Source organism: Podarcis raffonei, chromosome 4 (assembly GCF_027172205.1).
Source record: "Podarcis raffonei isolate rPodRaf1 chromosome 4, rPodRaf1.pri, whole genome shotgun sequence".
NCBI lineage: Eukaryota > Metazoa > Chordata > Lepidosauria > Squamata > Lacertidae > Podarcis > Podarcis raffonei.
This window is the reverse complement of record NC_070605.1, coordinates 80,402,010-80,423,767: the sequence shown is the minus strand read 5'-3', so window position 1 is coordinate 80,423,767 and position 21,758 is coordinate 80,402,010. Positions and strand designations below refer to the sequence as shown.

General features: G+C 41.6%; 1 protein-coding gene across 13 annotated transcripts in view; it reads left to right on the top strand.

Annotated features, from left to right (window-relative positions):
* Positions 1-21,758, top strand: part of MCF2L (MCF.2 cell line derived transforming sequence like) — a 117,200-nt gene that overhangs the window by 71,969 nt on the left and 23,473 nt on the right. For all 13 annotated transcript variants that reach the window (XR_008329939.1, XR_008329941.1, XR_008329940.1 and 10 more), the window contains 13 exons: positions 4,750-4,840; positions 9,059-9,178; positions 10,941-11,057; positions 11,755-11,904; positions 13,144-13,268; positions 13,435-13,549; positions 14,416-14,535; positions 14,642-14,833; positions 15,970-16,161; positions 16,942-17,101; positions 17,198-17,274; positions 19,327-19,403; positions 20,088-20,154. Coding sequence is in view for 10 of the 13 variants with exons in the window: in XM_053384386.1 (XP_053240361.1) it covers positions 4,750-4,840; positions 9,059-9,178; positions 10,941-11,057; positions 11,755-11,904; positions 13,144-13,268; positions 13,435-13,549; positions 14,416-14,535; positions 14,642-14,833; positions 15,970-16,161; positions 16,942-17,101; positions 17,198-17,274; positions 19,327-19,403; positions 20,088-20,154 (1,603 nt within the window). In the remaining 3 variants the exon portion in view is untranslated. The remainder of the gene's footprint in view (positions 1-4,749; positions 4,841-9,058; positions 9,179-10,940; positions 11,058-11,754; positions 11,905-13,143; positions 13,269-13,434; positions 13,550-14,415; positions 14,536-14,641; positions 14,834-15,969; positions 16,162-16,941; positions 17,102-17,197; positions 17,275-19,326; positions 19,404-20,087; positions 20,155-21,758) is intronic.

Sequence of the window (21,758 nt, the reverse complement as noted above, 5' to 3'; positions counted from 1 at the left end):
TGACCTCTCTGACAATAGCACAGGAGCAGAATATGGCTTCAAGATATTGTTGTTCTCTGTCTAAACAGCTAAAACTCAGGTTATTTTTGTACCAAGATGGCATTCTTACTTACTAGAAGAGAATGACTCACGCTGTTTGCTTTTAGGGTATGCTGTGCTGACGTAGATTTGAACTGAAAGTTCTAGTACGTGACACAATTGGTATCTTGGTTGGGGATTTGTTATATAATAAAATAAGATATAAGAGGCTGTTAGTGGCAAAAATGAACAGAACACAGTTATGGTATAGAATATAGGTTTAAATGAACATGGTCATTTTTAATAAAACTCTCAGACCATCTTAGGAAACTGCCTTATAGGCAGGACATTGGTCCACCTATCTCAGTGCTGTATTGCCTATACCAGAGTTTCCAAGACTTGAGTCTCCAACTGTTTTTGGACTACTATTCTCACCATCCCTGACCACCGGTCTTGCTAACTAGGGATGATGGAAGTTGTAGCCCCAAAACAGCTGGAGCCCCAATACAGCCCCAAACAGCTGGAGACACAAGTTTGGGAAACCCTGGTCTACACAATTTGTTGGACTACACAAGATATTGTTGGACTACAACTCCCATAACCCTCAGACAGCATGGCCAATGAATAGGGATGATCGATGTTTTAATCCAGAAACAACTAGATGGCCACAGATTTCCCAGCTTGAACCACACCAACTGACAGTGGCCCTCCAGTTTTCCCTAGCCATACCTGAAAGGATTCAACCTGGAACATTAACAGATGGTGCTGATGTTACATTTCAAAATATTTTCCCTTCTTTTTCTTTTAAAAAGAAAAAAGAGTCTCAAGAGCATGGGTAGGCAAACTAAGGCCTGGGGGCCGGATCCGGCCCAATTGCCTTCTAAATCTGGCCCGCGAACGGTCCGGAAATCAGCGTGTTTTTACATGAGTAGAATGTGTCCTTTTATTTAAAATGCATCTCTGGGTTATTTGTGGGGCACAGGAATTTGTTCATTCCCCCCCCCAAAAAAAATAATCTGGCCCCCCACAAGATCTGAGGGACAGTGGACCGGCCCCCTGCTGAAAACGTTTGCTGACCCCTGCTCAAGTGGGATATTGCAAAATATGTCAGTAGCAACCTTAGTGATTAGAGATACTTATATTTTGTGATTTTTTCCCCCCCTAATTTCAAATGTAGCTGCCTAAATCTTTCTAGAGTCTCCACTCTGGCTGCTACTCATGGGACAAAGCTACACTCTCCTATAGTCAGTCTCATTTAACTGGTGAGTAAATACTAAGGCAGCACAGCTATATTTGTGCAGGTAGATTAAAATGTAACTTCAATGGAGCAGAAATATAGGAAAGCGTTTTATTTTGTTGAGTTGTACTATACGGTATTTTGCTGGAAGTGTGTTTTGAGCTAGGTGTGCATTCTTGAACTCACAGTGCTAGTGTTTGGGATTCCTAATGTGAAGGTTGCTACTCAGCCAGGATCACCCATATGGTGGAGGCGGCTTGCAGCAGAGAGCAGTGTTGGATAAAATACTCTTACATAATATTCTGTCAGAAGAAATATTTTTATTTAAAGGTGCCTTCATTGACCTTTTATTAAACACACACACACACACACACACACAAAAGCTTGGCGAGATTATTCAAGAATTATCTGCAGTTATAGGAGATAAAATTCTTTTTAAAGGGAGGAATGAAGAAGAAACTATACTCATACCAGAAGAAATACTTAACTCATGATTTATATAGCATTTACCACCACCCATCCCTTCGAGGATGCAGTGATCTTCAAAATGACTAACAGATCATTCCTTCCACACACCCTTTGGGAAAGTTGCTTGTTAAAATCCCCTGCATTATAAACTCCCACCCCTTCCCCTAGGTGCATGAGATCATTTGACTGTCTTCTCAATAAAAGGTCAAATGATATGATGTCTGTGGTACTGTTTGAGATGTGGGAAGTGTTTCAATACACCAAAACTGCTCGAGAGAATTTTTTGCTGTGGTGTGTTTTCGTCACAAAATATAGTACGGTATGGGGCTTATTTGAATATTTGCAAATTCATGTGTTTTTTGTTTTTGTTTTTTTGTCTATCTGCCCTGCTCTTTCTTGCTTAACTTATTGCTTTATTTACATTGATATTAATGTTTAGTAGCTTTGCACTAGCACACTGTTTCCCAAACGTGCGTCTTCAGCTGTTTTCGGACTACAATTCCCACCATCCATGATCACTGCTCTTGCTAGCCAAGGATGATGGGAGTTGTAGTCCAAAAACAGCTAGAGACCCAAGTTTGTGATAACACTGCACTTGCAGAAAGAATCTCTTCACATGCAAGACATGGAGAACATAGCCCTTGTGGCCTGCAGCTGCTGATAACCTTGTCATCATGAATTTGTCTAATCCTCTGTGAGCAAATTCTATAGTGCAACTTTGTGCTGGGCAAAGTATCTTCTTCTTGTTTCTGTCCTGAATATTCTTACATTCAACTTCACTGTATGGCCTGACCATACACTGTAGGATCCCTGACCATTAGGTCCAGTCGTGACCAACTCTGGGGTTGCGGCACTCATCTCGCTTTATTGGCTGAGGGAGCCAGCATACAGCTTCCGGGTCATGTGGCCAGCATGACTAAGCCTCTTCTGGCGAACCAGAGCAGTGCACGGAAACACTGTTTACCTTCCCGCTGGAGTGGTACCTATTTATCTACTTACACTTTGACGTGCTTTCGAACTGCTAGGTTGGCAGGAGCAGGGAGCAAACAATGGGAGCTCACCCCGTCGCAGGGATTCGAACCGCCGACCTTCTGACTGGCAAGTCCTAGGCTCTGTGGTTTAACTCACAGCGCCACCCACATCCCTTTCTAAACTAAGAAGCCCAAATATTGTACCCTTTCCTTGTTGGGGGGGGATTCTGATCAAAGGCTTGAAGCAACTTCCCAAACAGTCCCTTAAGAACTGAACGGCGCATAATGTTGAGAGGAGAAAAGCCGATAGCTGGGTGGGTTGCAAAATGGAATTGGGAAAAGAGGTAAGAGAAACAATGGTTTTAAAAAGGCTCAAAAGAACTATCTTACCTTCTTGCAGTTACTTCCTGGTTCACATTGAAAATCTGTTTTGAAATGTCCCCATCTTGGAACAGAAAGTGACCCTTGGATTTGACATAACTTAGGGTGGTCTGTTCCCAGATACTAATGGAGTCTAAGTGATTCCTGAATGTTCTGGAATTTTCTTGGCGCTTAAGGGTGGCAAGCTCTTAATGGTTCTTCAGAGTTTGCCCATGTTTAGCATTAACCAGCCCAGTGTAAATGCTAACACACAGTAATCTATAGTTTCTGTTTATTCTGTTTTTTTCTTTTGGGCATTGTTTAGGTACATATTCTGAATCTCAGCTACATCTAATGCTTTAGTTCTTAATGTTATTGGAAAGATTTGACAAAATGTTACAAATCACAGTAGAACATGGGTATTATGACAGGTTAGAAATGTAAATAAATGATAGTGTTGAGCACAGATATGCACTTGGAAAACTGCAGATGGGATAACAGAGTGAATTAAAGCCCTTGATGCTTATATAGAATTGTGATAGTGAAAAGACCTAATGTATTTGATTTGGAATCGTCGTAATAGGAAATGCTGTTTTAGAAAGTAGCATCTACATATATGGCCAATTCAGTCACATACTTGTCACCATGTGAAATGCTATAAGCGAAAACAAATATGATGTCTGTTTCTGTTATCGGGAATATGCAGGGATCCTTGCACATATGTCTGTCGATTGCTATTATTAATATAATCCACGGTTTTGTTTACAGTAATGTAATGGGGATTAATATATATAAACTGCTCCAACATACACAAAACAAATAGAAATTCAAGTCATTCTGGCTTATAGTTGCCTGTCATTTCCATTACGTTGTAATTGGCTAGCAGTCAGCTGCCAGCGTTACACAACTGGTTTGTATGTGAAAGTATAAAACAGGAGTGGAGCTCTTTATTTATACTCTGTGACTGTAACACATGCAGCTGAACAGAGCAAGAAAACAACGATTCTCCTCCCAGTCCCCAGACGGATGCAAGCTTGTGTGCTGTCACAGAAACTCCCGTTGCAGAAACTGCCTCTGTTCTCACCTTTCTGATATATGACGTGGGGGAAATTCTGCCTTGGTTTACATAATTCCTCGAGGAGCAGCTCACGGAAATGCAGAAGACTAGAGAAATCTCAGGTTCCTTAGGATTAAAGTGATGCCTGGAATCTGGAACCTAAGAGCTTGCATTTCAAGGGATGGAAGCATATATATTGATGGAATAAAACCAGTGTACCGGCAAGAAAATGTTAAGAGGAAGAAAAATATTTTTCTCCTTCTGGAGTGACCCTTATTGACCCTTGCTTAAAGGATGGATTATCACTGTACTGCAGAAGACAGATTCTGAAAGAATGAAGTGGAAGCATATTTGCATATCAAATTAATAAAGCCTTGCTACCTGTGGAGAAGGGTAATGGATGTTTTGACCAGCTGAAGCTATGTGTAATCCATTTGAGAATGTCTCTTTCTTCTAATGGTTGTGCATATTGCATTTGAGTTTCATCGGCATATTGATTTCAGCAGACTGATAACTTAGTCTCTGGTAGGAAAAGGTTCATTCTTGACGGTAAAATAATTGCTTGAGAATTTCAACCACTTGTATCATTTCCCATAATTGCTTCTTCCTTTCCTTTTCCCTTGTGCCCCCCCCATTAGTTCACAAGATGCTGGAATTGGATTTATACTTGTCATAGACCGCAGGCAAGACAAATGGACTTCAGTGCAAGCCTCTATACTGCGAATTGCGGTGAGCTGTTATGCAATTAAGTCTTTCGACTCTCTTAACAATCCTACACAAATTTCATTCACCAAAGTATTTGCATGTTATCCCTTTGTCAGGCTGCTTTATATAATAATTGTCTGCTTCTGATTTCAACTCAGGTCACAGTATGTGCAGTGGTTTACAATGCTATATATGGCATAGCAATAGAGGCAGAAATGATCTGTGCCAATAGAAAAATATACAATGCACTAAAAATGGGATGCTTGTAGAACCTGCTGCTTTATGATGTGGTGATCGAGTGAATCCAGTTCTTTAGGGTTATGCTGATTTAAGGAGGGTGGGCTTCAAACAGTCTTGTGATTTTTAATTGTGTATGTGATTGTAGGGAAGTTGGGGGAAGGGCTATTTTATGATGCCCACAGGATCACTTGCTTCTAACAATGTAGCTCAAAAAAATGACAAATTAGCAGGTTTCAGTTAAAGCACAATTGGTATTTCACATGAAAACCTTGAAGTATTGCTATTGTAGCATTTATTAGCTAGGCGTGTAGTTCATAACAAATAATACAAAACAGTAAATGGATTGATAAGCATTTACTTTATTATATTATATATACCAGGCATAGGCAAACTTGGCCCTCCAGATGTTTTGGGACTACAGCTCCCATCATCCCTAGCTAACAGGACCAGTGGTAAGGGATAATGGGAAGTGTAGTCTCAAAACATCTGGAGAGCCGAGTTTGCCTATGCCTGATACACACAGCAACAACCTTCTGGCTCTAAAATATACTGGCCATGTTTTCTCTTTTTGTTCTTACACCTAAGAAAGACAAAAGTGTGATCAGGTGTGTGTTCAGAAGGCCACATTGTTGTTCCTGGAAGCAAAAAAGGCCAATACATATAAAAGCTAGTGTCACTTCTCGTTTTGGCAGGGCAGAGCCTACTTCCTCAAGACTTCCCCTATTTGATAACCAACCAGTGATTCCCCCCCCCCCTTAAATAACTGAAAGGGGTGTTACTTCTACAGTAGAGTTTTTTTAGATGCTAGCTATTTAACTTGTGAGAAGTTGAACTTTTCAATCACCTATTTATAGAAAGAACCTTGGATCCACAACTTAACTTATTATAAGTTAACAAGCCTGAGCTGGCCAACGTTGACACCCTTGAGGATTTCCTTTTGCATCAACAAAGCCTCCAAGCCACCAAGGTTGCCACAGAGATGCCAGTTTTTGGTTGTGAAGACAGCTGTCAAGTATCCAGTACAGTGCCAACAGGATGGTTTATGAAGTATTGTCCTGTAGCATTATTTCATGGTCAGGTGGGCATCTGGTTGTTTGGGTCTGCCCAGCTTCTGACCAAATTGCTGAAGTCCCCACCTCCAAGAAGATACTGATCCTTCCCTTTCTTGGAGCATCCAAACTCAACTAATGTTTATTCTGCAGAAGGGAGTTGGAGATTCATCCCTGAATTCGAAACAAAACAAACACAGATTGCATTATTGAAAGCGCTTATTGTATACTACAGTGGGTGGATCTCGTGTGGCCATCTGGTTCTCCACCTTTCACAGCTGCTAGTGTTGCTGCTGCTGCAGTCCTCCTTAGCTTCTTGCATCAAGCATCTCTTTGCTGCTGTAGATATGTTTAGGTTCATTGAAAGAAGGGGCTTGTGTTAATAGATGGAGCCAATAGTTTGGATGGTCCCTGTGACTAAATGCTCGTAGCAGGTAGTCCAAATGCCACTTATTTTGTTCTTTCACTCCTGCTAAACTTGTGCTTACCTTATCAGAGCTTCGAAGGTTCATCAGTTGAGAGGAACCAGTTGTGTTGTATTGCATTAACATTGTAAATAAGTTTGTGTTGCTTTGAAGAAGTCACCATTTCCTAGAGGATCTGATGTATGACGATCACTTTCTGGTTAAGCTTCCGCAAGGAAATAAAGTGCAGGGATGTTTGACCAACAGTGCTAATGGGAGGAGTGTTTAGTGTCTGTCCCCAGCCGCCAGTACCTATCTCATCTTCAATAAATGCTGAGAGCTTATTTGTGGCTTATTTCCCAAATGGGTCTCCTATTGTGCTCTGTGCTTGCTTACCATGTGTTGTCTTTCAAGAAGTCTGCCAGTTTCCTTTCCTTTGGTGATGGTAGTGGGAATTCTGCATCGTCAGTAGTGGTGTACTGCCCCATACCCCAGTGTTTTCCAACCTTGGTCTCTGGATAATGTTGGACTATCACTCCCATCATCCCAAGCCAGCTTGACCCAATGTTCAAGAATGATGGGAGTTGTAGTCCCACTATAACTGGGGACACAAGGTTAAAAGAACACTGTCATTCTGTTCTGGGAATATACATTGTGGGGAGGAGATGGTCCTTATGAACTTAGTTCTCTCATCTAATGTTGCTTATTCTTGTATCATTTTTTAAGGTAATGATAGTAGCCAATTGACTTTTAAAACTTTAAAGTAAAGGTACCCCTGCCCGTATGGGCCAGTCGTGTCCAACTCTGGGGTTGCGCGCCCATCTCGCTTAAGAGGCTGGGGGCCAGCGCTGTCTGAAGACACTTCCGGGTCACGTGGCCAGCATGACAAGCTGCATCTGGCGAGCCAGTGCAGCACACGGAAACACCGTTTACCTTCCCGCTACTAAGCGGTCCCTATTTATCTACTTGCACCCGGGGGTGCTTTCGAACTGCTAGGTTGGCAGGCGCTGGGACCGAGCAACGGGAGCGCACCCCGCCGCTGGGATTCGAACCGCCGACCTGACGATCGGCAAGTCCTAGGCGCTGAGGTTTTACCCACAGCGCCACCCGCGTCCCGCTAAACTTTAAAACTTTAGGAAGTAGCAAATTGGATACCATACAAGAGAGATGCCTCCAGCTCCCATTATCCCTAACTATTGTCCCGACTCTCTGGGGCTGATGGGAATTGGAGTCCAACAACATTAGGAGGGTAACACATTGGCTGCCTCTGCAGTACGGCTCCTTGGGGGCAATATAACTTGATGAACCGAGAAATATCCAGCTGTGAAGAAAATTGAGAATGTGTCCTTCCAATTGGCAGTGCTTCCTGTATTTATTTTGGAACTCGTCAGTTCATTATTTGCTCAGCATCTTTGTGTGACATGACAGTGTCCGTAGCATGCCAATGCATTATGTATTGGAAACATGAACCGTGTGTTTTTTGTAGTTCAGAAGGAAGCAATTTGGTTTCTACTTTCTGCCTGCAACAAAGTTTTAAGTGTTTAGGGGTTTAGCGCAGGTAGAAGGAAAGGCAATCCTGTAGGCAGCAGGAGCAGTGCTTAGTGAGCAAACATAACACAGTAGCTTGTTGCCTGGGGTTGAAACATTGAGACAGAATCCCAGCAGTTTTGCACAGGTCTAAATGTGGAATCCATCTGTGTTGGGTTGGTCTGGAGGTAGAATTGAGTGGAAATGTAGAGGCAAGGTCCAGGTCAATATCTGTCTGTTCACTTAAAGTATTGTATACAGCTTACAAATTGTTTGATGTTATGTTTTTATATGTATTGGAAGCCACCCAGAATGGCTAGGGCAGAACAGCTAGATAGGTTGGGTATAAATAATGAAATTATCATATTCATCATCATCATTAATATTATTACAAATGACTTTAGAAGAAGAAAACAGCTTTGCTACCTGCATTTAAAGCAGGGTGTTCCCCCCCCTCTCTGCCAGACATCCATCTGTGGTAACAGTTCAATACCCACTTCAGACTTGAGTCCTAATAGCTGGAAGAGCAACCATATTTACTGTGGATTTAGGCAGAATGCAACAAAATTAACTTACATTATCAGTTTAGAAACATTAATAATTCAACCTATGTCACAGTTGTCATCTCAAAATGGTTTGCATTAATAATATTGTGTCATTAATAAATACCAGCAGCTCAAGTTTACACATCACACCAATCCATGAATTGCACCAAACCGCAAACTACTGTATGAGCTTCCAAACATAGACAAACGATGCTCTGAAGCTGCTTATCTGTTTTCAGTTCTATAGCGCAGGGGAAACGGCTGTAGCCATGGCCTGTCATCCTAAAATCATGTCAAACCATGGTTAGCACAAACCATGATTTGCCAATCCACTTAAATTCAAACAATGGTTTCTCTCCTTTCCTGATGGGATTTTACAGAAAGCTGGAACACTGCTTCACTGCTTTTGGCAAAAATCCATGAAGAGATCATTCCATTTTAATATAACCGGCTTTTATTTTCCCATGGTTTTTGCAGGCATCGTTTCCTGGAAATTTGCAGCTAGTTCTGGTTTTGAGACCAACGGGATTCTTTCACAGGACCATTTTCGACATTGCATTCAAATTTCATAGAGATGAGTATAAGATGAAGCTGCCGGTTAGTGCTTAATTCATTTAATTCTGTTTGTGATTTGTGATTTGGGTAGACTTGGTAATAAAAGCTTGCGTCACTAATCTGGTTTTGGAAGACCTGAATTATAATAGTTCTTCATACACAATTGGCATGTGATATTTGCAAATTAACAACTGTATGAAAAAGGTTGGTGAGCGAGATCCAATCTTTTTTGTATTTGCTAAATCCAAAACTCTCTTTCTGTGGGGGAAGCTCTGTTGTATGCATAGGTTTTATTCCTATGCATAGCATTTCAAGTTTAATTCTCCATCCTTTTATCTCCATGTTGTCCCATTTATGTAGTGGGAGCTAACAGAAGGTATGAGTAACACATCCAGTGCTGTCCCAGGGGTTTAAATCTGTATTATGTCCTATATCCATTGCACAGTGGGTCATTGACACTTTAATCAGCTCATCTTTTGTTTCCCATTCCAATAATAGTTTGTACATTTTAGACAATAGTTTTTCCTTGTTCATCAATAGCTATTTTTGAAATTGTGAGCGTTGGTTTAAAATAATGTTTTTTAAATCTAATTCAAACATATCACATAATTGCTGATACTGTAGTCAATCAGTAATTTAGCTCCTTCTTCCATTGGTTTCAATCAGTTCGCTCCCTGAAAAATCAAATAAATCTCTATAGGTTGCTCACCATCTATCCATGTTAATTCTCTTGATCGTTATTGTTTCAATTGGCGATAACCATACGGGTGTTTTTCCCCCAACAAGTTTTTATGTTTCTCCCAGACACTATACAAATTTCTCCTGATAGCATGGTTCATAAAACTCTTATATATTTTAGCTTTCCCATACCAAAGACATGCACGCCAGCCAAACTTCATATCGTGGCCTTCCAGATCTAAAATGTGTGCATCCTCCAGTACAACCCATTCCCTTAGCCAACACAAGCAAGCTGCCTCATAATACAATTGTAAGTCTGATAGGGCAAAGCCTCCTCTTTGGTTTGTATCAGACAATTTTTTGTGTTTAATTCACGGCTTTCTCCCCACCAGACAAATTTTAAAATACCCTTTTTTCCCATTCCTTGAGGCAACTTGATTTATCCATGATCAGGATTGATTGGAATAAGAACAGCATTTTTCTGAGCACATTAATTTTGATAGCTGAGATTCTCCCTAGTAGGGAAAGCTTCATCCTTCCCCCTAGGGCCAGCATTCCAGACTGCTATATCATGCACCACCACCCACTTCACCACTAAAAATGAAGTGACCCACAAGTGTGTTTTCTGAAGATCTTAGCCAGATGTGAGCATGCATGGTATGTGTGTATTGGAACCAACACCAATTTGTGAAGACATGAATCAATGGTATTAATCATTTCATTGTCATTTGTTGATGCCTATGCAGGGGGTCGCATTGCCTACACTAGGTGTGCATGAACCCCTCATGTTTTTGCTTGGTGACAGTAGCCACAAAGGGCAGCGTGACAACCAGCCTCCCCCTTTATCCTTGGACTAGGGGAAAAATACATTGTACTCCATGTTTGAATGAATAATACATTGCATATTTTATTTCAAAATCACTACAACTTATCTTTATGTATACATTTTGGTTATGCCTTTTGACTTAAGCAATTATTATTTTTTCTGTTACTGTCCCATGCAAAAGGAAGCATCGTGGCTTGATTGAAATGAAATTAAATGATTGCAAACTTCCAAAGCTGTCAAATTTTTTCCCCTAAAATAACCTTTTTTTCTTTTTTTGCTCCTGCTGCTTCTGTGCTATAGATCATAATGCTGAGCTCACTAGCAGAATTAAATAGCTACATTGACAGAACACAACTAACAGAAGATCTTGGAGGAACTCTAGATTACTGTCATAATAGGTGGCTGACACATCGCACTGTAAGTCATTTTCCTTTAACTGGTTGTATCAATGGTCCTTCTGTTGAACGATCTGTCACTGTGGGCATAGCCTTATGAATACAAATTGAAGTAGCGTATATGAGAAGATGTTTCAGAAGAACTTGGCCATCCCAGAGAGATATACAATGATTAATGAATTTGGAGTTGTGACTTTAAAGTTTAGGAATTAACAATATATTGTTAAAAGAGGGTTGCTTTTTTTGGTGATAACTCACGAGACAGGAAAAAGGAAACAACTAAAGTGCTTTTAAAAGAAAAATTTAGATCCATTAGGTGATATCCATCATTAGTCATAACTGGAGTAGACCTGGGTATCATCCACTGAAGTTTCAAACTATATTGAAAAATTCTCTTTTAGGCACTTAATGAGGTGAATAATGGTGGAGACATCGTATTTATAGGTTTTGACATTTAGTTTTAATGCAGCCTTTTAATTTTTGTAAGTGATATTTCTAAAAATGTCAAATGATATCTAACAATAGTCAAACAGAAATCAACGAATTTAAGTAACTTAGGTTCACTGATGTTAGTGGGTCTGCTCTTGAGTTTGACTTAGTTGGGTTTGACCCACTAATATGTCACTTTTTATTTATGCTTCTCTGTGTGTGTGTGTTTATATTCAATGGCATTTGACTCCTGAGTTTGACTGTGTATAATGCCTTCATTAATCCCAAAGGCTATAGAGAACTTTGCTCAAATGGTTAAGCAGACTGCTAAAAACCTTCGATCCTTTGGGACTGAACTGGCAGAAACAGAGCTACCAAACGATGTGCAATCCACCAGTGCCCTTCTTACAGCACATACTGAAAACAAAGACAAAATGAAGGTATTCTAGCTGTGTTGTTATATGTGGTGTTAGCAATATCTGAGGACATTTTATTGAATACAGTGGTACCTCTGGTTACGAACTTAGTTGGTTCTAGAGGTCCGTCCTTAAGCTGAAACCATTCTTATCCCGAGGTGCGCTTTCGCTAATGGGGCCTCCTGCTGCACGCGCGATTTCTGTTCGCATCCTGGGGCAAAGTTCGAGGAGCTCGTAACCTGAAGCGTTCGTAACCTGAAGTGTTCGTAACCAGAGGTACCACTGTAGTTCAAGTAACAGAGCTTTAACTTGGTTTGCCATGCTTTTGCCAGATAGAATTCATGCTACCTTTAAAATGCTTTGGGCCATCCTCTCCCCAGTTACCAGTACCAGCAAAAAGAATAGTAGCAATGTAAGATTTTAAAGTAGCTTGATTGTATTTTATCATTTCTTACGACAGCATTTCTTTCTTTCATCTCTTTCCCCCACAAAATCCCGAATCGGTGTTTGGATAATTAATTATTGATTAATTAGGAGAATTTTGCTCAGGAATTTTTCACTTTTAAGCAATGTGGTAAGAGAAGTTTTTCGGCACAAAGCTAGAGAAAGAGAAAGTCAATGAGTCATAATAAAAAAAAGACACACTAAAATCAGCTTATTGCAAATCTAAGTGATTGTATTGAATGTGATATGTTAAACAAAATAATTGTTAGATGTTTTGCTTTTTAAAAAAACAACAACAACGTAGTGTTGGTTGTGCTAGGATTTTGCCAGTGACTGTTTTCAAAATATACTTTGAAGTGTTTAACCCTAAGTGTTGGGCTGTAGGGAACAGCAGAACTTCAGTTGAAACTCAGAAGTCTAGCTTGGAGAAGAAAGGCAAGCTAGGTAGGAGCAGGATGGGGTGAGCACTGTTGACACTAATGATGCTGCTTTGGTTCCAAAGGAGATTCGGTTGTTTATTTTGGAGCCAGCCGAGGTCCCAAATCTCTAAAGTCTCTGTATGTATGTATTCGTATGTATCACCTGCCTTTGAGGATAAGTTTTGTGAGGATACTTAAGCGGTGGTGACCAGGGTTCAGGCTTTTCCTTCTCAGACAGTGGAAGGTGAACAAGGCATCCTTTTAATGATGCAGTTACAGTGGCTTAGATGGTACAACAATAGACTACTCATCTCCAATCTCAGTTTTCGCAAAGCTTGAAGATACAGTCTGGTGGAATTCTTAGCGGGGGAAAGTCATAGCCTTTTTAACTTTTCCACAGGAGGATCTGAGGATAGCATTAATACAAGGACAAGATATTCTCAAAAGTATTAGAAAACCGGTTTTTGAAAACTCAGAGTACAACATGAATCCGGATCAGCTAGAAAATCAAACAACTGTGGAAAGGTGAGGTAAACCTGGTGCTTGTAACATGTATGCTGTGTTGCATGCTTGTTTCCCCCCAACATATAATCAAATAAGCAGCCAGAATTAATTTGTTTCCAAAATAAATGTAAATGTTCTATTTCACTTACAGTGTGCTGGATAGAGTTATTGTCCTTTTCTCTTTTAGGCTTCTAGCTCAGCTAGATGAAACGGAAGCAGCCTTTGATGATTTTTGGTCTAAACATCAACAGAAGCTTGAGCAGTGCTTGCAACTTAGACATTTTGAACTGGAGTTCAAAGAGGTGATGACTTTTAAATATATATTTAGAGAGAAAGAGACAGACAGAGGAACATAGAATTGCAAAGTTGGAAGAGACCACAACTGTCATCTAATCCAATCCTCTGCAATGCAGGAATCTTTAGCTCAACATGGGGCTTGAACCCGTGAACCTGAGATTGAGTCTCATGCTCTACTGGCTGAGCTATCCTCAATGCAATTCAAAGTCAACACCCAGTAATATTTTGTGTGTTGTATTACTTTGCTATTGTCTTGCTCTCTCTCCTCTGCCAATTCACTAAATTAATTTTGCCTTATGTAGTACTATCAAAAAATATGTCTGATTTATTTATTTATTTATTTATTTATTTATTTATTAGTGTTCATAAGCTGCCATACGTTATAACAATCTCAGGGCAGGGTAGAATAAAACTAAATGTAAACCATAGCAATTCCAGTGTTGTAACTGAGATTACAGATGAATCAATATCTACAGAATATGATATGTACAATAATAAATTACATTTGTGACCTTCCGTAAAGTATGTCATTCACCATCTAAATATTGTTGACTTAAGTCCTACAGCTTCAAGCTTTGACTTCACAGAATCCCTTCTCAAAGTTTCAAATCAACGTTCTGTGATTTAAATATATTTGACACAAGAAAGCTGTACAGCATCAAAAAGACACCCTTTATAGTTCAAAGTATACAAGTTTCCATGATTATTACTCTCAGTGAATGAGATGACTGGCAGCTTTGCTTTGTTGGTGTGACTAAAGAAAATGAAGACCTTGTTATATAACTGACGATTTATGAAAGAGGTGAAACTTGTTCCCTCAGGTGTGTAAAATTCCACATTTTCATTTACATGTAGCTATCTCTCATTTCAGGTCAAAGCAGCTCTTGATAGTGTATCTGAGAGGTTGTCACATTTCACAGAAGTGGGAAATAGCTGTTCACATGTGGAGCACATTCTGAAAGATCTCACCAGCTCTGAAGAGAAATCGCATGTAAAGATTTGACATTTCTTCGTATGTCATGTTTTTTTTCCAGTAGGCTGCTCTTATAAAAATGTTACAACTTATGCTTTCATGTCTTAACCAATTACTTTCATAGGAGATTTTGGGAAGGGCCAAGATGCTGATCTCTAAAGGTGACCAGTTTATACAAAACAACCATTATGCTGTGGACTCCATTCTCCCAAAGTGCAACGAACTCCAACATCACTGTGATGCCATTGCCACCGCAGTGAATAAAATCAGGGCTTTCTTGAACCAGTCGCATGAGTTGCACAGCCGGCTGGAGAAGGTAGGCCCAGCTTTACTGATTTTGCTCATCAAATTGCAGGCACGTGATGACCCTTCCTGGGGCAGTCACTGTTGACTACTGTAACACAGAAGGAGTAGCTCCCCACAACAATGGGGACCAAAATATCCAACCAAAGAGTGGGACAACTTCATTTATTAGAGTGACAGGCAACAGAAACATAGGAAGATGTGTTATACTGAAACAGACAATTGATCCATTTGCCTCCCCTTCAGCTAGTGGATCAGGACCCACTACAGTCATACCTCATGTTGCGTCCACTTTAGGTTATGTGTTTTTGTGTTGCGTCCTGCGGCAACCCAGAAGTACTGGAATGGGTTACATCTGGGTTTCGCCGTATGTGCAGAAGCGCTAAATCGCGCTGCGTGCATGCGCAGACACACGCTTTGGCTTGCGTCAGTTCCGTGTTACGGACAGGCCTCCAGAATGGATCCCGTCCATAACACGAGGTTCCACTGTACTGAGTTGCAGCAGTCCTGCCACCATACAGATCTAGATCTGAAAAGGTCTAAGATTACTGGTCTACACTGACTGCAGAATAGAGGTTGAGGCATGGAAATGGGGGTGATCTGTGTGCAAGGGAGAGTTCGGAACAGTAAAGAAGGAGGCTACAGGGGGAAATGGAGTGAAGGTGAAAACGGGAGTGCAAAATGGGTTGCAGATTGGTAGTAGGATGCATGGGAATTGGGTTGAAAGTGAAAGCAGGGGTGTGAGAGGGTCTGAAGAAGTGGAGGGGATGCTGGCTTCATAAGTGTCACATGGTGAAGAGGCTGCTTGGTAGTTGCAATGTGTGGGAGGAGAAAGATGCAAGAAGTTACCATGGGGGTAGTTTCTGTGCAAGAGAAGGGTTGCGCAAAAGGAGGTGGGGGAGCCATGGGCATGGCGTGAAGGTGAAAACAGTTGCAAAGTGGGGCTGCGGAAACAGAAAATAGAAGCGGCTTTGGAAATTGGGTTGGAGAGATGAAGCTCCAGGCGGTTCATATGGGGTGAATAGCAGGCAGAGGGCAGAGTGAGTAGGGGTGCAAGCCTGGGTGTGCATGTGTATTACTAAATCTTTTTCCAGTTCAAGGATATTTACTGATGTGTCTTTTCTGCCTGCCTCCTTTGTACATTTACAGTCCATGAAGTGGTGTGATGAAGGAATTTTCCTGCTGGCTTCACAGCCTGTGGACAAATGCCAGTCCCAAGATGGAGCAGAATCTGCTTTACAGGAGATTGAGAAGTTTTTGGAGACGGGTGGAGACAACAAGCTCATGGAACTGAATTACTTGTTCAGAGAATATGAAGCCATCCTTAGTGGGGAATTAATGGTACTCTTAATGCCGGAACTTAATAATGAATGGAGTATTCAGTTATTATGCCAAGATAGCTTTACTTTCTCCCCAAACCTGTTTGTTTGAAGGAGCCAAAAGCCGTGTCTTGCCCTATCATGAGGCACAGGTAGTCCAAGTCTCTCCCTAAATTAAAGCTGAGGTGTTAAAATACTTCTGCAAGGGTGTCAAGATAGCTACAAACACATGCATAAGTATTAGAGCCAGAATATTGTGGACTCCCACTCACAAACACTGGCTAATTCTGTCTGAGCAGAAGCACCAGGTCACATGAGGTTGCTTTTTCTGCTTGGTGAGTGCCCAGTCCTCCAGCCCATGAAAAGCTTTTCATGGGACACTCCAGAGCAGCGTGTGGGGCTGCCGCTATGGGAAATTTCAGCTGTGTATCTCTGTAGGATAGGAGACTAAATGCAAGACAAATGAGTATCTTGCTATACGATTTTTTGGGGCAACGAATAGGCATGCAGCTGAACTACAGAGTCGGAATTCAGTTGCTCAGAGTATTGTCCTAAGAATCTTAAATGTGTGCAATGTGTGAAAATGTTGTTCATTTTTAAACCCAAGCATGTTCTTCGTTATCCATTTTTGTATTAAAAAAACCAAAATGTTATTGTTCCAAATCATTATTGAATTACTGGAAATTAGTGCACTATCAACTGAGTTGTGTGTTGACAATGCAGGATTAAAGCAGTTCAATTTAAAAATAAATAAGCACCATGGACATGGTTTAAAACAATGGTTTAACTTTGGCTTCTACAGGAGCACATACAAAAAGTTTTGCAAAAGCAGGAAAGCATGGAAGAAATGTTTCAAAAGAGGCGCGTCAGCCTTAAGAAACTGGCAGCTAAGCAGATGCGTCCAGTTCAGCCCGTGGCCCCTAGACCAGAGAACTCTCTAAAGTCACCTTGTCCTTCTCCAGGTAAGCAGCTGGCTTGCTCAGAACCTGTTGAATCCAAAAGTAACCAAACTTATGACTTGACTGGCTTACAATGGTTGGATTTGTTTTGCATACCAGGCCTTCAAAGAGACACTGAAGATTCGTCCAGCCCTGACAGTCTCATGGTTCGAGGAATGTACTTGAGAAGAATCAAGGTAGGTGTGTTTGTGTGGCTGCCCATGTGTGTTTTTAAGCATGTGTAGATGTATCAGGGATGGGGAATCCTCAGGCCTGGGGGTCAAATACAGCCCTCCAGACCTCTGTCTGACCCTCAAGACCATAGCCCCTCTCCCCAAGACATATCTCTCATCAGCCCTGCCCTGCACCCTCTTTGTATGTCTCTGGGTGGAAGGTGTCTTTGAACTCTGATTACGCTGGATGGAAGATATAGAGGGGGTGCATGTAGAAACTAACCTAACGCACAGAACTAGCATTCACATCCATTGCTCTGCTCCCTTTTGTCTCTGGCTCCACCTACTATAGGAATGTGGCCCCATTGTTTAACATGCAAGAAAGCAGTCCAGAATTGAGTGCAATCCAAAGGGCATAGCAGCTGAGTGCAGGTCCCAAGAGTCAGTCATGGGCAGAGAAGTTAAGTCAAGTTGCAACAGCCTGGGAGATGAAAGTCCTGCATTGTTCCAAGAACTACCAAACTAAACCGAAGGCTTACATAGTCTGGTCTTGGCAAATCCCACTCAAGACCAGCTACAAGGATTGAATTGTGCTCTTTGCTTCCCAAGAGCACCTTCCTTGAAAGTTGCTCTGTTCCCTTGGGCTTTCAAAAGGCTGCCATAGCTAGGACTTTCTGGTGTCTGTGCTGTCCGGGTCTGGGAGGCAGCTCTTTTGCCACAGATGAATCAAGTATCTGCCCTGAGGATCTTTCCAAGGAGCCAGCCTTGTGAAGTATCTCCCTAGGTGCTGAGCATCAGTAGTGGGGTTAGAGGATTCCTGGCTCTCTAAGGTCTGAGTCTTGGTTGGAGGATGAATAGTCAGGGTCAGATCAGGGCCTGAAACAGTGTAGATCATTTTATTATTTATTAAAAACATTTTAATACAGTTTTTCAGAGGATCAGTAAACAGATGCAGTCATACCTTGGAAGTCGAACGGAATCCATTCCAGAAGTCTGTTCAACTTCCAAAACATTCAAAAACCAAAGCGCGGCTTCTCATTGGCTGCAGGAAGTTCCTGCAACCAATCAGAAGCCCCGTCGGATGTTTGGCTTCCCAGAATAGATCGCAAACTGGAACACTCACTTCCAGGTTTGCGCTGTTTGGGAGCCAAAACGTTCGCAAACTAAGTTGTTCAAAAACCAAGATACGGCCGTATAAAGATTTTTTTTTCTATTTTAAATCAGGAAACAATCTATTCCCATCGGAAAGCAGGAAAAGCATTTAATTTCAGTGCATCCTTGGTCCTTCTCCTTGTGCAAAAAGATTCCACAAGCCCACAATTTTCCCAGCAAAAATCAAACGCCATCATACTTGATTCACCCAGGCCGTGCAATACATTTTGTGTGTGTTCCATGTGAAGTAATACAAAGTGAGAACATCAAAACATTTGACCAAGTTTTGCACCTTTTGTATACCTGCTTGAGCCTCCACCTCTGCCTGTGTTTCTCAGTGCCAAACTAGATGTGGTGGCAGAAGATATATCTCTTTAAATATGGGTCTTCCCATTCACATACTTCATAAAGGAGAGTGATTGCCAGTGTACCTGTAGCCATGTTAACTTGCTGGCTGCTCTTTTGTTCAAAAGTGTCCTCTGGAAAAGTGATTTGCAGTAGAGAAGCAGGACCGGGGGCACCACTCCTGCTCACCACTTCCCCCCTGAAACATTAAACACCTCTGCTGTTGTGTTCTTGTGTTTTCAACTCCCAATGGAATTTCAAGACCATTCTTGCCTTTGCAAGTTTGGAACACCACATGAGAGAAAGTACCTGAGGAATGGCAGGTAGGCATAGGATGGAGAGAGTTAAAGACAAACATATTCACGCCCTACCTACTCTGTTGCAAATCTCCCTCCCAAAGGTACTTTGGAGAGGAGACAAGAGCATCAGGTTAATAATAATAATAATAATAATAATAATAATAATAATTTATACCCCACCCATCTGGCTGGTTGCAATGTTCCTTCTGGTTTGACCCTAAATGTAGATTTGTTGCTTTATCTATGGTGCTGTTGACTTTGAAAAAAAAAATATTTTCAGAGAGAAATCAGTGAAATCCATCAAAACAGAGGTGGATCTGTGATGGATGATGAAGAAAATCTAGCCGTGTTAAGGAAGTAAGTACTTTACATATCAGAGCAATACTGTACAGTTAGCATGTTAGAGGCTTCTCCAGTGGTTACATCTTTTATGCATCTAACCTGAGATTTGGTTGATCTAAGACCAAACTGTGGGAGGCAGTGGAAGACAGGAGTGCCTGGCATGCTCTGGTCCATGGGGTCACGAAGAGTCGGACACGACTAAATGACTAAACAACAACAAAGCCAGGGGTCAGCAAACCTTTTCAGCAGGGGCCAATCCACTGTCCCTCAGACCTTGTTGGGGGCTGGACTATATTGGGGAGGGATGAACGAATTCCTATGCCCCACAAATAACCCAGAGATGCGTTTTAAATAAAAGCACACATTCTACTCATGTAAAAACATGCTGATTCCCAGACCGTCCACCGTCCAGATTTGGAAGGTGATTTGGCCGGATCCGGCCCCCAGGCCTTAGTTTGCCTACTCATGATCTAAGCAAATTCCCTGAACGCATCCCTGTATAACGCGGCAGCAACGTTTAGGTAGGGTGTTATTTGGTTTTGGTGGTACTAAGCTGCTAAAATACCATTACAGTTCTTTCATTTTTAGGAACTCCATGCAGCTCCTATGTAGTTGATCTCTATTGTCAGTAATCTAAGAAACACATGAAGACTGATTCGAGCAGCCACCTCTTGACTAATCTGATTCCTGTGTTCATAGACATGTAATGAATGAACTTCTTGAAACAGAACGAGCGTATGTGGAAGAACTTCTCTGCGTTCTTGAGGTAGGCATTTCAGCCCCATTGCAGTGCTACATTTAACTACAACCCTTGAGCAAATTTGCTATGCAGTGCACATTCCAAAACTGTATGTATGAGTACCAAATGGTATGAAAGGTAAAGGGACCCCTGACCATTAGGTACGGTCGTGGCCGACTCTGGGGTTGCGGCGCTCATCTCGCTTTATTGGCCAAGGGAGCCAGCGTACAGCTTCTGGGTCATGTGGCAAACCAGAGCAGCGCACGGAAACGCCGTTTACCTTCCCGCCGGAGCGGTACCTATTTATCTACTTGCACTTTGACGTGCTTTCGGACTGCTAGGTTGGTAGGAGCAGGGACCGAACAACGGGAGCTCACCCCGTCGTGGGGATTTGAACCGCCAACCTTCTGATCAGCAAGTCCTAGGCTCTGTGGTTTAACCCACAGCACCACCCGCGTCCCCCACAAAATGGTATTAGGATTGAGTTAATGAGGGGAGGGGGTTGTGGGTTTTTTGCAGTGAAAGGTTTTCCATGCTCCCCTAGAAAGAACACCCTTTTGTTGTGGAATTGGGACCTTCCTCCGCTCGCTTGACAAAGCACTTAAAAGAGGAGGAATCTCCTACCCAGTCAGCTTTACAAATTCCTTGACATGGTCATCCTTGAATGGCTTCTGCAGCCCCTTAAAGAGAGGCAGTCTGCACCTCTGTTTGGATCACCTCTGGGTGGTGCTTGTTAAAAATTGGTTTGGCTCTCATGCTTTACTTCACCTTCACCTTCACCTGCACTGCTTCCGAGTGCAGACCTGATCCTCCTTCCTGCCATAATATTTGGAAATACTTCCCATATAGGGCCATCACATTTTGCATCTCCCAAGTTCCTGGTGACGAAGGATGCGGAGGCAGAATGGCTTTCGTCCATGTACCTCCTAATGTTGTGGTATGGAAGGGAGATCAAAGTGTTGTTTTCATCAGTGTGCCTGGTGACATAATGCATTCTATTGCATTTCTGCCTTGTTTTGCTTTCCAAGCCAAGTTCTTTATATGAACCCAGGCTAAAGGAAAATCTTGCCTAGCTGTACCGAAGGAAGAGCACATGTGTACTTAGAAGTGCAAATTAAAACAAGTTTGTGCATCTTTCCTGCTAAAGAAGTGCTAAAGAATAGATCTGGCTTTGTTGCCTAGAGCAGATGTCATAAACAGGAACTTAGGTCAGGAAGGAAGAAGAACAATTGGCTGGAAAGGTCACGATATGGGGATCCATAGTCATTGTGGTGAGCTCAGGAACCAAAACGCTGGAATTATCAGTTGGGTGGATTTTTATAAATAGTCTTGAATTTACATGCATTTCAAAAATACATTCTGATTTTTGTAAACTTCCTTTTTAACTAGAATATTCTCCAAAACTGTTTATAAGACGGCAAATATGTGTGTTTTTGTGGGGTTTTTTTGTTTTTGCAGAACTGGGCTTGAATTAAAAGGGAGAGCTGCTGTACTGGACATTGAATAGTCTCTCCCCCTCACAATGATGTTGAAATATTGCTGTGTGTTTATCAGCTTTGAGCAGACGAGACTTGCTGAAGAAAGAGAGAGAGATGTTGGAACTAACTGCAAGCAATTAATCTGCTTGCCTT